This window comes from Pteronotus mesoamericanus, unplaced genomic scaffold (genome assembly GCF_021234165.1).
Source record: "Pteronotus mesoamericanus isolate MK-2021 breed Mesoamerican mustached bat unplaced genomic scaffold, CSHL_Meso_final scaffold_85, whole genome shotgun sequence".
Taxonomy (NCBI): domain Eukaryota; kingdom Metazoa; phylum Chordata; class Mammalia; order Chiroptera; family Mormoopidae; genus Pteronotus; species Pteronotus mesoamericanus.
The window spans coordinates 10,077,506-10,096,001 of NW_026555329.1; the positions used below are offsets into that span (position 1 = coordinate 10,077,506).

Genomic DNA, 18,496 nt, shown 5'->3' on the forward strand with positions numbered 1-18,496 from the left:
TATACATTGCTTTGCTTCTTGAGAAACAAAATATGATTAACTAAAATAGGTGCTTCGTGCAAGTCTTACACCATTTAAACTCATTTTAATTCCTCCTATTATGTGGGACAACCCCCCTCCCACCCAAATACTCTAAAATCTTAGGGGAGTGCAGAACTACTCTGGAAATGTATATCTTTTCAAGTGAACAGCAGCATATTTTCATTGAAATTAAACCCGAATGTGAACTAGATTCAGGGAGGGAAACAGCAGAGAGAGAAAGAGTCTGTAGTTGCTATAGAATGTGCCGCGCTGCTTCAGCTCACAGACAACTGATGAAGTCCAACTCTGAAATTTCAGGCAATTTGTATATCAAGCTCCTCCTTTTCTGTAGTCTTCTCTTCCATTGGTAAAATTCTTTTGCAGGTCATGTAGGGATCCCACCCCTTCTCTGTGTTTTCACTCTGAAGCTCTACACAACTTTACACCTGAATGAACGCCAAACCTCAGGATATATAAAGGGAACCTTGAGGAAGAATTTCACAGTTACAGAGCAGAAGCAGAGGAAAGGAATTAACCAGCTCTCCAGCCAAGCAAATCCTCTACTCACCATGCTTCCTCCTGCCATTCATTTCTATCTCATTCCCCTTGCATGCATCCTAATGAAAAGCTGTTTGGCTTTTAAAAATGATGCCACAGAAATCCTTTATTCACATGTGGTTAAACCTGTTCCAGCACACCCCAGCAGCAACAGCACGATGAATCAAGCCAGAAATGGAGGCAGGCATTTCAGTAACACTGGACTGGATCGGAACAGTAAGTGTGTTTTACTTATATGGATTTTGTCTTTTCTGTTTTGGTAGCAATTAGCTCACATTCCCGTAGAACTGTTTCGCTGCTAACTGACCTGAACTGTATATACTTTGCTACATAGTCTGGGAGTAATCTGCTGCCTGTGTAGATTGGCATTCTTTCCTATAAAGTTAACATAACTGAAACAGTAATTTGATAATGCAGGCACAGACTTAAGTTTTATCAAACATCCAAAGAGAAAATGTTTCCAGGAATTAAACTGTTGCTTCTTCATATCATGCACAATGAGATTTTTTAAAGGTGTTTTTCTAGATAGTTTAAATTCAGGCTGTTTTCTGTTTATTTCAGGACATGTCCAATTCTGGCATAAAGGTAACTAATCAAAGTATGTATAAGAAATCACAAGGAAAGAAAAGACACTTTCTGGGAAAAAAAATTGCTCGCTGTGAATTTCAAAAATATGCCTAGAGAAATAGTTGAAAGTTTTGATGACAATCAATGTAAAAGAGGAGTAAAACTAAGAATGTTGGAGAACCATATTTTTCAGAGATAATGTCTTATTAACCAGGGCAAAATTTAGGTAACTGTATATTTCTCTGAGAGACTGGGGAAGACTAAGATTTAGAATAATAACAATGCAAAAATACATTATACAGGGAGCAAATTTTCCTTTTCTGCGTACTTAATTGACACTAATTGACCACTAGTTGGGATGATTTAAATTTCTTTTCCTAACTTTTGCTTCATTTAGAAGAGTTCACATGCTAATAATCAGGTTTTAAGAGGGATCGAGAGAAAACAGTGCCCAGGAAACCTTACGAATCTTTTGCTCCTCCTCCTCAACTCCATTCAACTGTGAAAAGTAGTTTTGACCTTTGGAAAGTCAAAGCACATATGACTGCAAATGTCTAAAAAAGGTGCTTTAACTTTCATGAAGATGGTTGTTTTTGCATACACAGGAAATATCTGATTATTATTAGATTACTGAACAATGTGGTGGGTATTCATTGTCAATGAACTGTCAATGAAAGAAATGCTGAACCTCTATATATACAGGAACAAAAAGCTAGACAAGTCAAAATCATCCCCGGCTGCTTCCAGATGCATTCCTAAGGGAGCTGCAGGAAGGTGACCTGGAATGAGAGTCAGACAGGAGTGCACACTGACCAGCCAGCCAGTTTACCCTTTAATTTTAATCTCCCACTCTAAGGCTATACAAGTATATGTATATATAGCTACATTTGTCACAACTACCCCATCCCTTTAGGCTATATCTCTCACCTCAGTGCTGGGGCCCAGAGATGAAATAAAACTCCTCATTCACTATTCCACTTCAAATTAGCTTTCACTATTTTATGCAAGGCCACTTCAATGTCCTTGGTAATTTTTAATGTTTTAAATTTCAGCAGTTATACTTTTAAACATTTTTTCCCAGTCAACAAGCCTTGCTTTCTTTTCAAGCTTATTACAATTTTCCTCAAGTCTAGATAACAAAGCAATGGAAAGGAAAACAAATATTTCAAGATTAATTTTTGCTCTAATTACATAAAGGTAACAAGAAACAGCCAATTAGAAAACATACTTATTAAATTCAAAATAAATAAATAAAAAGTTTGCCATGACCAATATTCAGGAAATGAACACCGTGGTTCCTTTTGCAGTTGTAAATCAGACATGTTAGGCATTTTTCTGCCATAAAATTCATGGAAATGTAGCCAAGTTGTTATGGCAACCATACGTTCCTGATTTAGGGGCTTTTATATCCTTTAAATTTTCAGTTGTAGTGACGTTTTGCGTTAAAACATTTTAATATTTGTGCTTTTAGAAGATAGCTTGGGAATTTATGTTTAAAATGTAGTTATTAGTTTGATATGCAAAATGTCAGACTTTGTACACATATGCATGTACAATCTTTTACAGCTTAATTTTATAATTGAAACAAAATATTACAGAGATAATATGCATTGTATACAATATTTACTTTCCATATTTTTCAATAGATTAAAATAACTAATTAAAACAATCGTAGACATAAACAAATACAATCTGTGAGAAAAAGAACATTGAAATATACTCTTTTTTACACGTAAGTGTAGGAGTTGCTTAAACCATATTTTCAAATACACCAGTAAGCAATTAGCTAATGTTATATATGAAAAAAAAAGGCCTACTTTACTTTATTCCAAAAAATTATAGCCATGTAAATTGATAATTTTCATCAAATTATCTCTACAACCAGATTTTGGCATTGTGGAGATAAAATAGGCATTCCTTTTGTATTTGGCAATTTGCTATCATTTGCAAATTTTTGTCATTGCAGATTACTTGTAAAAAATGTCCATTTGCTTATGCCTCTGATAGTCCTTCTTTTCTGTTTCCTGCAGCTCGGGTTCAAGTGGGTTGCCGGGAACTGCGTTCCACCAAATACATCTCTGACGGCCAGTGCACCAGCATCAGCCCTCTGAAAGAGCTGGTGTGCGCTGGGGAGTGCTTGCCCCTGCCGCTGCTCCCCAACTGGATCGGAGGAGGCTATGGCACAAAGTACTGGAGCAGGAGGAGCTCCCAGGAGTGGAGGTGTGTCAATGACAAGACACGTACCCAGAGAATCCAGCTGCAGTGCCAAGATGGCAGCACACGCACCTACAAAATCACCGTGGTCACCGCCTGCAAGTGCAAGAGGTACACTCGGCAGCACAATGAATCCAGTCATAACTTCGAGAGCATGTCGCCCGCCGAGCCAGCCCAGCATCACAGAGAGCGGAAAAGAGCCAGCAAACCCAGCAAGCACAGCATGAGTTAGAACTCAGGCTCTCAAAACTGGACTGAGTGGTAACCATCTGCTTTACAGATTTGATTGCTTGGAAGACTCAAGCCTGCCATTGCTATTTTCTTATTTGAAAATATATGCTTTCGGCTTTGATCAAACTCAGCAATCTGTTCTAAGTATCAGGACCGTGTTTGGGAATAGCTTTTCCTTTACAGGTTTTAAAAGATGTACACATATCCATGAGTGCAATTTGTATTTAAATTCCACGCATCCTGTAGTTTTAATTCCTTGTGGTTCCTGAAAGACTGGGGATACTATATACATACAATCTATTGAGTAATTAACTTTTTGAAACAGAAAAGGGCTTCTCAGTTACCCTTCACTCCCCAACCCAACCCCCCTTCTCACATAAAACTCCTCCAAAACCGAAAAGTTAAAAAAAAATTGTTCCCTTGAATCTTGACAGTAACACTTCAGAAGGGTGGTGGTTTTTTTGTTTTTTTGTTTTTTTGTTTTTTTTTTTTGGTAATCTTCATGGAACAGTTTAGCAGCCCTGAGTGATCTTCCTTTGAAAGAGTGAAAGACCTTGTGACATTTCACTTCAAAAATAAGCCCTGTAGCTTTTTACAGTCTCATAGTCTGAAATTATACCCTGCATGCTGACCCTCGCTTGGAATGGAATGCCAGAAATGCATGGCAGCAGCTAATAAGTAAAGTTAATTATTTATTTGTCATTGTTATTATTTAATGAGCTTTCACATGTGATTTTTTTTCAAAATGTAATTTTTTTTATGTTATGAAGCTTTTTCCTGTACCTAAATATTTTCCTGTATGATTTGTGGTTGACCTAGAAATTTGAGAATACATGTTGTAGATATGTAAAATAAATATTTTAGTCTTCTTACATATATGTTTCATCATGAACTTTATCAATAGTATGGATCTTTTCAAATCAATAAGATGCTTTGTAAAGCTAAAATATTAAATACCTTCTCATTTAATCTGTGCAATTAGAAGGCCATTTGACCTTCAATTCCATCAGTTTCATTTAACAAAAATAAACATTGCTAAAATCATTGTTCTTGTCTCTAACATATATAAAAATACATATTTACAAAAATTACAGAATAAATGTGTCAGAGCAATTGATGTTTTTGATAAGGCACATTCAAGTTTTGACAAAGTTCTGTAGTAAGAGAGGAGAGAGGGAAAGGCAGACCATCTTCTCAGTAAATGGAATGATTGAAAAAGTTGAGAGGCAATCAAGCAATGACTTGTCATAAGAATATTATAGTTATATACACTCCGGGATGCCAAGTCTGCTGCCCATTATAATCACCTGGGGAAGATATTATGAGACCCAATGCCTAGGTTGCTATCCAAAATGCATCATAATTTCTGAGGGTAAAACTCAATATTGGCAGTTTTTAAAGTTTTCCAGGTGATTCCACTATGCAGCTAAGTTTGAGAAAGAAATTATGAAGCAATCACTATCATATGTTGAGGAACTTTGAATGCTACTGCATGGCCCACGAACCAAAATATAAAATAAAAACAACAAAGAAAACAAGAACTAATTTTTCAACTTTGATATACTGTTATATTAAGTAACGTAATCACAGTCTTGAAGTGGATTGTACAGGTAAATGGCATGTATCAATTAAATCAAATGATTGGTCCCATCACTCCAAATAAAGACAACCAAAGAGGCTTGGCTATGTGATGATAAGATCTGGGTTTTCTCATTTTGGGTCCTGAGCATAGAGGAGTCCTTCGCACATTTTGGCAGTAGATTATTGTTTTTGTAAATACTAGTCTAAGAGTCACACATATACTACCTATAGCATACTACAGGTAATATAAGCTAAATAAGGACATTGATATTGTCTTTGCTATGTGAGGTAGAAATATGTAGAAAGACAAGCAAATATCTCTAGATTTTACAATAATGCTGACTATTTGTATCATCAAATAAAATGATTCATAGTCTTCTATTGATTTATCTTCAAATCTCAATAAGGTCTTAAACTATTTCATATTATGTCACTATATTAATACATGGAATATTTGTGATAATTATAGCATAGGTTGAATATACCAAAAATATATAATTACATATGTCTATTTTATTTGTTCGTCATTGCTCAATACAATATACATACGTTTAACATAACATAGAAAACTAAAGACAGTTTAGCTATTTGTTCCTTCTCCATAAGATATCACCTCCTATAGAGGGCCTTAGAGACGATCTCAAAAGTTAGCGTGTTCTAAGATCTGAGGCATAAAAACGATTTGACCAAAGGCTTTTCACAACCAAGAAGACTATTTTGTTGCCTTTTACTTATACATTGAAATAAAGTTTTTAGTGATAATAAAATGTTAAAATCATCACTGATTTGATTGTTAATAGTGGTTTTAGTAAATGAATGTACTAGAAAAAATGAAAAAGAACAAAGGAAGTTCATAAATAAGACATCTTTAGTATCTGTGAAGGTGAGAATTGGATCTCTTTCTCATGGTCACACTCAATGTACTAATCTATTTCAGGCCATGTTGCATTGCTGATTCATTTATGGCACGGGAGTTAACATTAAATGACAGAGAAAGGTCAGCAATTAATAAAAAAAGGCTAGAATAAAATCAGGCTCTCAGTGAAGTATAAATTAAAAATCAACAGAAAGGGTAGTTTTGTGGTTACTATTTAAAAATTCTAAAAAGCACTTGTGTCTGAATTGTTGATATTTCCATTTTTTCTTCAGCTTAACTCACATGTTCCAATTGTTTAAACTCTGCATAATTTTATTTTCACCTTAGTAAACATCATTTCAAAATGGCGAATTGTGATAATTTTAGCGGTTACCTCTAGTTCACATTCATAATATTTATCTATAAAGGATTTGTTTATCAAATTTATTTTGGCCACTATGGATAAAGGACTTTTTCAAGTGGCTTGACAGATAGAAAATAGATCGATAGAGATAGATATTGATATGCATATCTATATTAGGTGTATTAGGTATATAGATAGATATATATATTAATAAAAAGAATGAAAGAAAAATCAATAGCATGTATACAAATACCTAGTGCATATAATGTGCTATACATAAGCTAAACATGAACATGAGGCTTGCAGAAATATCTCTTTGCAAAAATATTTTAATTACAAATCATTTATAATTATTCATTATAGTTAAAAAGTAATCACTAATTGGCAAAACTCTGTTAGCCATGTTTATTTTACTGGTTTTGAATAGTTTTGAAAAGCAAAGAAAATTAGGGTTTTTTTTAAAAAATAAGATTCAGTCTTTTTAAATTAAGACAATCTTAATCTGGGTCTGTATCAAATTAATAAGGTTTTACCGGAAGGTCTAGCTGTTTTATTCACCCTATGCTACTAGAAGTATTTCTCTTTTTATTATATAACATGATCTATCTAGTTAGCATGATATTTACTTTAATAGACACTCAGTAGACTGGGTACATTAGGCAATTATGAGTAGAAAGAATAATATTATGCTAAAGCAAAACCAGGAAACTTCCAAATTGCTGACTAAAATTAAGGCTTTTGAAAGTTTAAATTTCATATGTTGCAATAGTTTTGGTGTTTTTTTTTGCAATCACCATGAAATTTAGGTATCAAAATCTAATTTATTATATTTGGAATTAAAGCATCATTTGGATTAGACTTAACTCTCGAAAATGTTTTTGGCAGTAAGGTGGAAATTCACTGCATACCCTGCATTCAGCATTTATGTGCTTCCTATAGTCATATAAGTGTAATAAAAATGAAATGCATGTCAAGTCTTTGACAGAATCCCTATAGAAACCAGGAGGAGTTCAGTATGAAATGATTTAAGGCCCTCAGTGTTGGAGTGCATTCTCTTGTTTGAATGTTTCCTTCCCTCAAGGGCAGATACACACGACTTCCATCTTGGTTTCATCAGAACCTATTAAAATACAGCTCTAGGTTGAACTGAAATGAGTCTACATTTGTGAACTGAGTAGACATTTCACCACTAGAAATTTTTGTTACAGCCACAGGAGAGATGTACAAGAATAGAGATCCCTCAAATCATTCTTCTCATCAGTAACACTTTTTTTCTTTTTCTTTTTTTGCTGTCTCTGGGTGGGTCTCAGCCAATTATCATTTTCAGTTTTATTGATTTGTTCTTCATTCCTGTCTCCTGAGCTAACTTGGCAATTGGTCCTTTTGCCTACATAGTTTGCAAATTGTCTGTAACAGCTACACAGTAACAACTACTATAGAAATCCCAACGGGAAGATGTTTCAACTTCCAGGTTCAAGAACTGATTAAAATGAATTAATACCAAGCTGACTGTATAATTATTTCCAGTGCAAATTAGACTGAGTGATAGTTTATCATTTGCACAGGTAGATCTGCTGAACAATTTATCTTCTGTTACAAATAAAAACTGAAACAGTCTGTAAGATTTATAAAAGCACTTAAATATTTTCCTTTGAATATTAGTAACTGCAAATGAAAAGTTACTTTGCATTATTATTGATTTTGTTTTTCAGAGGCGGGATTAGGTACTCGAATCTAAGAGAGAATGTCTAAATTGACATAATCAGTGACAAAGCTATACTAAGCCAAAGTTCATTATTGTTAAAGCCTAATAAGAGTTTGATAGGCTTAAACATAATTTATTATAAAAATACATGTATCATTTTTTTAGTAGCAATATATCCCTTTTTTGAAATTTTCCCTTAAATTTACACAGATATAAAAATCTTTTACATTATAATATGATGATTTTCACAAAATCATCATTTGAGCCCTTTATTCAATGAGATGTTAACCTATATTCAGGATTCAAAAACAGCCTAAAACGCTGACCCCAGCAGCCCAGTAACCAGGTCTTTTTAACAACTCTTTACAGTCTTTGATCAACACTATATTAAATAGTTGAAAAGTTTTACAAACTGAAGCTTTCTGTGTATTTGTTTGCTTTCTTACTTTTCATAGGTGGTTGATAAAATATTTCCTTTGTGTGTTTGTGTTATTTTTTTTTAGTTCCTCAAGCTTCAAGAACTTAAATAACAATAAGAACAACAAAACGCCCAACTCTTTCCTGCCACTAGTTTCCTTATCACAAAACAAAGACAAAAATTGCTAAATGCATTTAATAATGTGCCTGCTTGTTGACACTATCTTTCCTAAGAATTGATTCTTAGCATACACTTTGAATACTAATTAATAAATATTTTATATTTAGTTTGTGACTTAGTTGACATTTTAAAAGAGTAATAACAAAGTTTTTAATTTGACTCATCTGCAATTTCTTTTAAATCTTCACTAGAGGATATGTTTACTGATTATAGAGTTGAAGGAAGAGAAAGAGAAACATTGATGTGATAGAGAAACATCAATCGGTTGCCTCCTGAATGCGCTGGAACCCGTGACCAAACAGGCAAGCCCTGACCAGGGATCGAATCTGCAGCCTAGGTATGTGCCCTGAGACGGAATCGAACTCACAACCCTTTGTGTACAGGATGACACTCCAGCCAATTCAGCCACCCGGCCAGGGCTCATCTGCAATTTTTTTATGTAGCAATTTTATACGAGTGACTTCAAAATATGAACTTGAAAACAAGAACTGAGATATGGTTTAGACTGTGCTGCTACTAATTATTTGGGTGCAATTACACTTGTGTCTAAAGCTTCCTAAGGCTCAATTACTGTATCCATGAAATAAGGGAGTTGAATTAGATAGTATTTAAAATATCTTCCTGACTAAAATACTCATGTCCTGTTATCCCAAGCAATACGGCCGTATTTTCAGTCGCATTGACACCCACAGGGGCAGACCTGACTAATGCTACTGTCCACTTCTGATGATGTTTCCAGTTCACTCGATCGTGAAATTTCAGAATAAGGTTTTGTCCAGATGTATGATGGAATAGACATATTCCATCATAACAAATACCTGGTTAAAGCAAATGATATAAAATGAAATTAGAAATCCAGCTCCAGGAGAGCTGAGACAGTAGCCTGTTTTGGACCATTTCCCACATTTTGTCCATACTTGAGAAACTACCAGGAAGATGTTAAGGACCAGGGTAAATTCTAATGCCTTTTTCTCCAAAAAAAAAACAACACCCCAACCACTATTACTCTATTACCTACTCATTTCTACAGAAGATGATAAGAAAAACCAGCTGTGATCTAGAATAAGAATTGGATTTTATTGTAATGATGTAATGTTTTTGTTGAAAGTTTTCAATAAAACTTTTGATTTGAAAAGCAAATAACTTATGATTTTGAAAATCATAACCATACACATTGCCATATAAGTGGGGTAGTGATATTTCTAGTCAATATTTTATGATATGTAAAATTCATTATTAATTTATTCATTTTTAAAGTAACATTGAAAATCAAGCCTGTGTCTGTTATGTTTAAGAGTGTATCAGTGAACAAATGGCAATCCAATTAAGAAAATAAATGCCCTACTGCTAAATGTAAAAGTAATTACACATAATTTCACTTTTGAACAAAAACATCACTGCTATGACACATTACCTAAATTGTACTATATGGCATAAAACAAGAAATATATATCTCAGAAGGGCATGTTAATATTGGCATAAAAATTTGAAGTGAATTATTACAAACAATACTGGAAACTGGACAGATACATGCAAAAAAACTGGAACACTTTTTAACAAAATATAGAAAAAATATATTCAAAATGTATTGAAGATTTAAGTGTAAGATCTGAAACCATTAAACTGGAAAAAGAAAGCATAAGCAGTAAACTTTTTAACATTAATCTTAGCAATATATTTTTGGATATGTCTCCCCAGGCAACAATAACAAAAACAAAAATAAATAAATGGGTCTATATCAAATGAAAACACTTTTGCACAGCAAAGGAAATCATCAACAAAAGAAAAAGAACCTACTGAATGAGAGATATTCACAAATGGTACATCCAATAAAGGGTTGATATCCAAAATATATAAGGAACTCATACAACTCAGTAACAAAAAAAAGGGGAGGGGTTAGACAAGGCAGAGGAGAGCAACGGGGGGAGAAATGGGGACAACTGCAACTGAACAAAAATCAAAAAAGAAATGGAAACAATAAAAATAAGTCAATAAATAATCCACTCAAAAACTGTGCAGAGGACTTGACAAAACATTTCTCCAAAGAATAAACACAGAAAGCTAACAGACATAAGAAAACATGCTCATCATCACTCATCATCAGGGAAACGCAAACAAAAAGTACAAGATACCACCTCACTCCAGTCAGAATGGTTATTATCAAACAGTCAACAAATAATAAGCATTGGCAAGGATATGAAGAAAAAGGAACCCTTGAGCACTTTTGGTGGGACTGTAAATTGGTGCAGCCAATATGAAAAACAGTATGGAGGTTCCTCAAAAAATTAAATGAAACGATCAATTAAATCCAGCAATTCCACTTCTGGGTATTTATATGAAGAAATACAAAACACTAATTTGAAAAGATATATAGACCTTTCTGTTCACTGCCCAATTATTTACAATAACCAAGATATGGGCGCAATCTAGGGATCCATCGATAGGTGAGTGGATAAAGAAATCGAGCTGTTGATACATGATGGAATATTACTTAGGAATAAAAAGAATGAAATCTTGCTAATTAGAACAACATGGATAGACCCAGAGGGTATTATACTAAATGAAATAAGTTAGACAAAGAAAAGGCAAATACTGTGTTATTTTACTTCTATGTGAAATCTAAAAAAATAAATAAATTAACAAACAAAAGAAAACAGACAGATACAGAGAATAAAATGACAGTTGCCAGAGGAAGTAGAGGTTAGAGGAATGAGTGAAAAAGGTAGAGGGAAATAGGAGGTACAAACTTCCAATTGCAAAATAAATAAGTCACAGGGATATGATGTACAGCACAGGAAGTAGAGTCAATAATGTCATAAGAATTTTGTATGATGAAAGGAAATTACTAGATTTAACATAGTGATCACATCATAAGGTATACAAATATTGAATCTCTATGTTGTACACCTAAAGCTAACGTAATATTGTATCTCAGCTTAAGTTTAAAATTTTTTTAAATAAAAATGTACTAGAAAAAAACTGATCTTTTGGCCTGCCAAAATGAGCTGAAGCCTTTATTTTTTTAGAGGATATAACCTTAGCATTAGATTCCTCAGAGGAACCTACCTTCTATATAAAGTTGTTAGAAATTTTACATAGATTTTTCTATTTAATTATTTAAATATTCTTGTACTTAACAGTTGCTTTTTGCAGTCCATCTTCTAAAGCTTGATTTTAACATAAAGATTCCTGTTTCCTGAGTTTCAACATATTAGGTAAAAGCATTTTATTGTTGATGATAGCATGAGTAAAGGAAATAGCCATAGACAGCTTCAGCAAACAAAATATGTAAAGATTTTTTCATTTAGGACACTAAATATTGCTTGTATGCAGAGTTTATATAGATATTTTAAAATCATTATACACTTCTGAAAAACATCATTGCAATTAACTTGCTCTGGAGAGGGGCGCGTGTCTGGGTGATTTCCTGGCTGGGTACGGCCGTGCTTCAGCAAAGCATTCTCCAGAAATATGGAGAATTTTATGGATTATACCAGATGATCGCAGTGATATCATTCAACCCATGCTGATATTGCATAACTTAAGTTGGTTCTCAGTCAATACCCTATGTTTGAGGCTAATGATTTTCAAAAGACTTAAATTGCATGTGTGTAAGTGTATGTTATAACCCTACTTCTTAACCCATACAACATGGGAAAAGCCCAAGAGAATGCCTCCAGCAGATGTTGGAGCTGGAAAAAGGCCCTTTTTCGACCGTTGTCTTCTTTTAGAATTAAGACATGTATGATTCAGTAATATTATTAAACTGAAACAGGTGTGGTTCCTGGACATTCCAGGTTAAAGGTTTTCTATTGCATTTTATTACCTCTTTTATTACCAGTAGTAACGATAAGCGTGTTCAATGGGAAGATGACCACAATGCCAGAACAGCTGTATGATGAACTGAAATGAAGAGCTGGAAAAGGCTGATGACAGAGAGAAAAGGCTTGTAAGGACACACTGTCAACACCATAGCATAGCTCTGGAATGAGTTCTGAAAAGCCATGGTCTCTGGGGACGGCTGCCCAGAATAGGAGCCTTCAAACACTGTAACTTCCAGGCTACGAGAAGCCCTACTGCCCTCCTTTCTTCGTGAAAACAGCAAACAAACAAACAAGCAAAAAAATATTTCCTCTCCAGCTCTTTTTGTAACTACCCATGCCTAATACTCCACCATTATTTGACATTTTTTATTTCTCTCATATACAAACATCTCTGGAAGAGAAAATACATCAAAATAAAGTTTGCAACCTCATGGCTAACGAGGACCAAGAGGTTGGGAGTAGGGCAAGGCAAAGTGGTAGAAGCGATAGGGAAAAGTGCCACATGAAAGAGGGCAGCTTCAGATCTGCTCACACAGAGAGCAGCATGATTCCATTGCATAACTTGATACATTTACACAATGATTTGTTTCTTGAGGTACATGATAGCTAACCTTAAGATAGGACATGAAAAGCTCTCAGAATTTCTCCCAAATGTTTCTTTAGGATTCTCATCTCAAGTATAAAATAATGAGATTGGAAGGTTAATGTTGAAAGGGACCTTGAGAGTAACTTAAACATCTGTCTACATTTTAGAAACCAAAAAAAGAGAGAGGTTGTGTAGTAATTCAGTGCCTATTCAATGCAATACACTGTTCCAAATGCTGCAAAGAAAAGCATGCCGAAGGAGGTCATGCCAGGCAGCTTATGTCTGGCTCTTTTTATCCGGCCTCTACCCTTCACCCTGTTCTTTGCCCCAAACTGACTGATATGGATTACATTCACCAGTTCCCAATCCCATGGCCTCCAATAGAGTGGGAATCCCTGGCCAGATATCAATCAGAAGGAGGAAGGAGAGAGGGGAGTGACTCGGGTATTATTCCCCTGGCTCTCTGGCTTTGCTGGTTCCTCTAGCTGACTCTTCGGGCTGACCATGGACACTGTTCCTCTCAATGTGGGCTCTCGCTGTCCAGGCTCAGAGAAGCTCGTCCTTCCCTGTTTTCTCAGGGTCTGCGGTTGTGACAGCATTGGTGTTGCCAGCCAGGGGTTCCTGTATGATGATGACTTGTGTTTTCCCTCTATGCCGCCCAGAATTTTATAATTACCGTATTTTACTGTGTATAATGAGTGCCCACGTTTTGGGCCCAAACTTTCAGGAAGAAGATCTTTCATTTTAATTTTTTAATTCAATTAATTATTTATTTATATTTCGATACTTGTTTTTTTATTTATTATAAAGGAATTTTTGAACATATTATAGTATAAGAAGTTTTATGTAACACAAAATTATAAAACACAAGAACAGATGAAAGGTATTTCAGGTACTACCCACGTATAATGTGCATCCCTATTTTTCTCTCAAAAACTTGGGCAAAGAAGTGTGCACTGTACATGGCAAAATATGGTAGTCCACCAGTAACTAAATCCTCCTTAACTTATTCTGAGTGTGCTGTCTGTTTCCTTTTGGGGTGCTAACTAATACATAGATGTCAACTCAGGTCTTAGGAAGTTTACAATTTAGCTGAATTTCCCAAGGCTGTTTAGAAGTAGCACACTTGAGATTAGAGTGAATGTCTCCTAACCTCTGCTGAGAGATTCTTTACATACCCCATATGACCCACAGACAACTTAAACTGACTTGGTAAATTGAGTCCTTACTTTGCATACTTTGTCAAGTTCAGGATTTTTTAATCTACTGCTACACAATGGAATACTACTTGGCCATAAAAAAGAAAATTTTACCCTTTGTGACAGCATAGATGGACCTGGAACATGATGCTAAGTAAAATAAGTCAGTCAGAGAAAGATAAGTACTATATGATTTCACTTATATGTGGAATCTAATGAACAAACCGAATAAGCAAAATAGAGACAGACTCATAGATGGAGAGCAGGCTGACAGCTCAGGGAGGAATCAAACAAAGAGAAAAAGGACTCAGGACACGAACAACAGTGTGGTGACTGGCAGTGGTGGGTGGGTGGGGAGGAAGGTAGGTGGAGATAGAAAAGGGAATAAGGGGGATAAATGGCAATGGGAAAAAATACAATTAATAATGATTATAAACAAGAAACAAATTGACTTATTAAAGCCAAAATGATACAAAACCTGACACAACAGTTTTTCAGCAATATCTCATGTAGCACATAAAAAAACAGGAGCATGTTTACTATACATTCCTATAGATTCTGAGAAATGTCCACTTACTTATATTCGATAAAAGATAGAGATTTGGTGTTTGTTTTTGCCATTACTGTTGTTACATGTTTTGATAACAACCATGTCAGTAGAACATGCAGTCATTGGTGAATTAACTACATATCAGTTTTTATTGGGAGTCTGTTTCATGAAAGCCATTCAATCTTTGAACCAGCAACTTGGAAGAAGAAATTATCTATTCCATAAATCCATTACAAATTAACTGAGAATGACTCTCCAGATACGATAATGCTCAGCAAAGAACATCATCTAGACTACAAATACTATATACTATGTTAAACTTATCCCTCAACCTTAGAAAAGAAAGCATTTGTATCTGGCAGCATTTGAGCTTGGCTGCCATTGTATTTTATGGTGAGAATGAAACTTCATAACTAAACGCTAAGATTCAAGGTCTATGGATTAAAAGGAGGATAGCTACATAACTCCTACATGATTTCAAACCATGTAACGCTTACCCATTCACGTCGCACCCTCCAGCCGTCCTCAGGACAACCCATGAACCACACACAGTTGTAGGAGGGCATCGACATGGTTCCGGAGGCAGCTGGTCTCTGCACTTGGAGCAGTGATGGCCATATCACAGTTTCACGGAGTGGGACGGATCCAGGGAATGATGGCAGCAGAATGCCAAGACACTTTGAATACACATCAAAGTCAATTTTGAAACTTGGCTTAGGTGTGGGAGCACTTGGCTTTCAGAATTTCAAAGACTCACTTTAAGGGGAAAGCACTACATAGATAAAAGATGATGAGAAAGAATGAACAGCTGTGCCAGGCTTTGCTCAGTGGTTGCACTGCTGAGCACAGCCTTTAGATGTACAAAGGGTGAGAAGCACTGCCAATTTTGCAATTTCTTCTTCACCTACATCTGAATGCATAGAAATAACATCTGTAATTGCCTACTTCCCTTTTCCTCTTATTCCACTCTTTTACACTTGAAAGGCCATATGTTGGGCTTCATCCAGGAATGGTAATATTGTATTAATTGATCCAAACACAAGTTCTAGAATATTGGAATGCTAGGAATGGGACACAAAGAAAAGATTAAATGGGGAATCCATTGTATTTTATTTGGCATACTGTTAGATAGCATTGCATACTAGTCAAGATTATTGGTACTGGAACTGGAATCCCTGGGTTAGAATCCTGGACTTGACATGAATACTTGACTACTTTGAGCAATATGTGCCTCAGCTTCCTCATCTGTAAAATGGGATAATTAAATTTACCTTAGAAGAGTTCCTCTTCTAAAGGCTCACAGTGTTAGTTGTTACTGTTATTATCGTTGTTATTATTATATTTGTTATGTTGAGACCAAACAGCTGAGTGGTGAAAAATGTAGACTTGGATAGGGACTTCATCTTCTCCAAGCCCTTGGTCCAGAAAGTAGACTAGGAGCAAGACAGAGAGAAGCAGAGGAAAGAAGGAAGAGTTAGCAAGACAAGAGAATGCAAGGTCAAGAACAGAAGCATCTCTGGAAGATACTCTGGTTTGATGTTATTTAATTTTAAATAAAAATAAAATGCTTTGGTATTATGGTATTTTTCAAAGAAGGATCTCTCTCTCTACTGTGCCTTTACCTCCCTCCCTCCCTCCCTCCCTCCCTCCCTCCCACCCTCCTTCCCTTTCTTCCTTCCTTTCTTCCTTCTCTTTTTATCCTTACTGAGGACTTTTTCACTGGCTTTTTTTTTTTTTAGAGAGATAGAGAAACATCACATGAGAGAAACACCCATCAGTTGCCTCCATACGTATCCAGAGCAGGGATCTGCACCAACACCATGTCAGGGATCACAGGCACCCACGCCCGGGCCAGGGATGACCCCACAGCCTAGGCATGTGCCCTGGCTGGAAACGAACCCACAACGTTTTTGTTGTATGGGATGAGGCTCCAACCATTTAGCAACACTGCCAGGGCTCCATTTCTTTTTTTTTTTTTTTTGAAGCACCCTAAGTTTGCTTTTCTTGGCTGTGTTGTCCTTTCCCATTTATTTAATGTGTTTGCGTGACAAAAAATTGATGTAGGAAACATTGTCACACATTTATTCTCCTTTTGTACCTACACTTAACATTGACAACCATTGCAATTTGCTTATTTTACCCACATGTCACTTCAGGGATCACCATCCCTCATTCATTTTTTCAACAAAAAGAACAGGGTAGTTTTTCACTCACTTCATTCCTGCTTTTTCATAATTCTAATACAATATGGTATTCATATCCTAATGTTCAGACTATTATTTTATTGCTTTCCCTTCTTATAATTTGTTAACTGATGACGTTTAATTCTATAAAGTCATTCTCTAAACTTTTCAAACAAGTTGTCGACAAGAAAAAAGGAATTTTGAGCACCTTTCTTAAAAGCACATTTCTTATAATACTTATTTATTACTTATAAATTATATATAACCATACTAATGTATTATGTACATTATGAAACATATTTAGAAATAGGAATTGAACAAAATGATAAAATTGAATAAAAATTTCTTTCCTGTACTCCAATAGAGCACTGAAGCTTTGAAGATAATAATACAAAAGAAGAACAAGTGAACTTCACTATAGTTTCTGAACATAATGGACTCTGTAATTTTGGAAAACTTGCACAAGATCTTATATAGTTTATTTAAACAATACTTCTAAGCATTTCCTGTATGTTTCTGAATCCTTTATTCCTACTCCCTGCAATGTTCTGTGTTGTAATTGTGCATTACAAATTACAGTCTCCTTTGAGATCACAACCTCATTAATCTTTCCATTATTTAGTAAGGTCTTTGTCATATATATTTTCTTCTATGTGCCAAGATAGTTTCCTGAGGGGAAATCCAGAAGGCTGTAACATAAATGTAAATACAGTGGTACCTCAGTACTCATCAGCTTCAGAACTCGTCAAACCTGGTACTCATTGCATTTTGATGAGGAAAAATGTTTCAGCACTTGGTGCTTGGTCGCCAGTGGTCACACTTGTTAGAACTTGTATGAGTCACGACGCCACCCAGCAAAAGAAAATGTTTCATCAATCGTCACTTGCTCACCACTTGTTGGAACGAATTAACAAGTACCAAGGTACCACTGCAATGTATTTAAAGCCATTCTAAAAAGCAATGGCAAAATTCCAGGAAAATATGCCTGCCATATTTGAAGTATATTTTATCCTTGACCTTGCAAGAAGATATTTAGAAAAAGCATACGAGAGTCTCTGTTGCTAAAGATTCTTTCAACATAGTTTACTGGCATAAATAATAATGAAACTTTTTATACCAGTATACCTTTAATATGCTTGGCAAATTTGTTTCATATCCTTGAGAAACATTATATTCCTAATTAATATCTGTATTTAGTATGTACATTAACTCCCTCTGTGTCTTTTTTATATTAGAAAAGTAAAGCACACTAGGAACATTAGAATTTTCATTTCTATAAATGAGAAAAACTTTCTTTCTTTTACTACTCTATAATGGAAATAAGGTATGACTTGGTAAATTTAAAGTAGTAGTTAGCTGTTAATCCCCTTTTTGTCTCCTGATTTTATTTGCTTTCCAGAGGTGCAACTACTGCCACACAAGTTAAACCAGCTCTGATTAGTAAGCTGTTCCTATTACG

The 18,496-nt window shown here is 35.1% G+C and overlaps 1 protein-coding gene across 1 annotated transcript; it reads left to right on the forward strand.

Moving 5' to 3' along the window:
- The first annotated feature begins 497 nt into the window (after nucleotides 1-497).
- Nucleotides 498-3,661, forward strand: SOSTDC1 (sclerostin domain containing 1). The gene is made up of 2 exons (XM_054564165.1): nucleotides 498-795; nucleotides 3,177-3,661. The coding sequence occupies exons 1-2, from the start codon at nucleotides 591-593 to the stop codon at nucleotides 3,590-3,592; spliced, it is 621 nt and encodes a 206-aa protein (XP_054420140.1). The 5' UTR covers nucleotides 498-590; the 3' UTR covers nucleotides 3,593-3,661.
- Nucleotides 3,662-18,496: the final 14,835 nt, after the last annotated feature.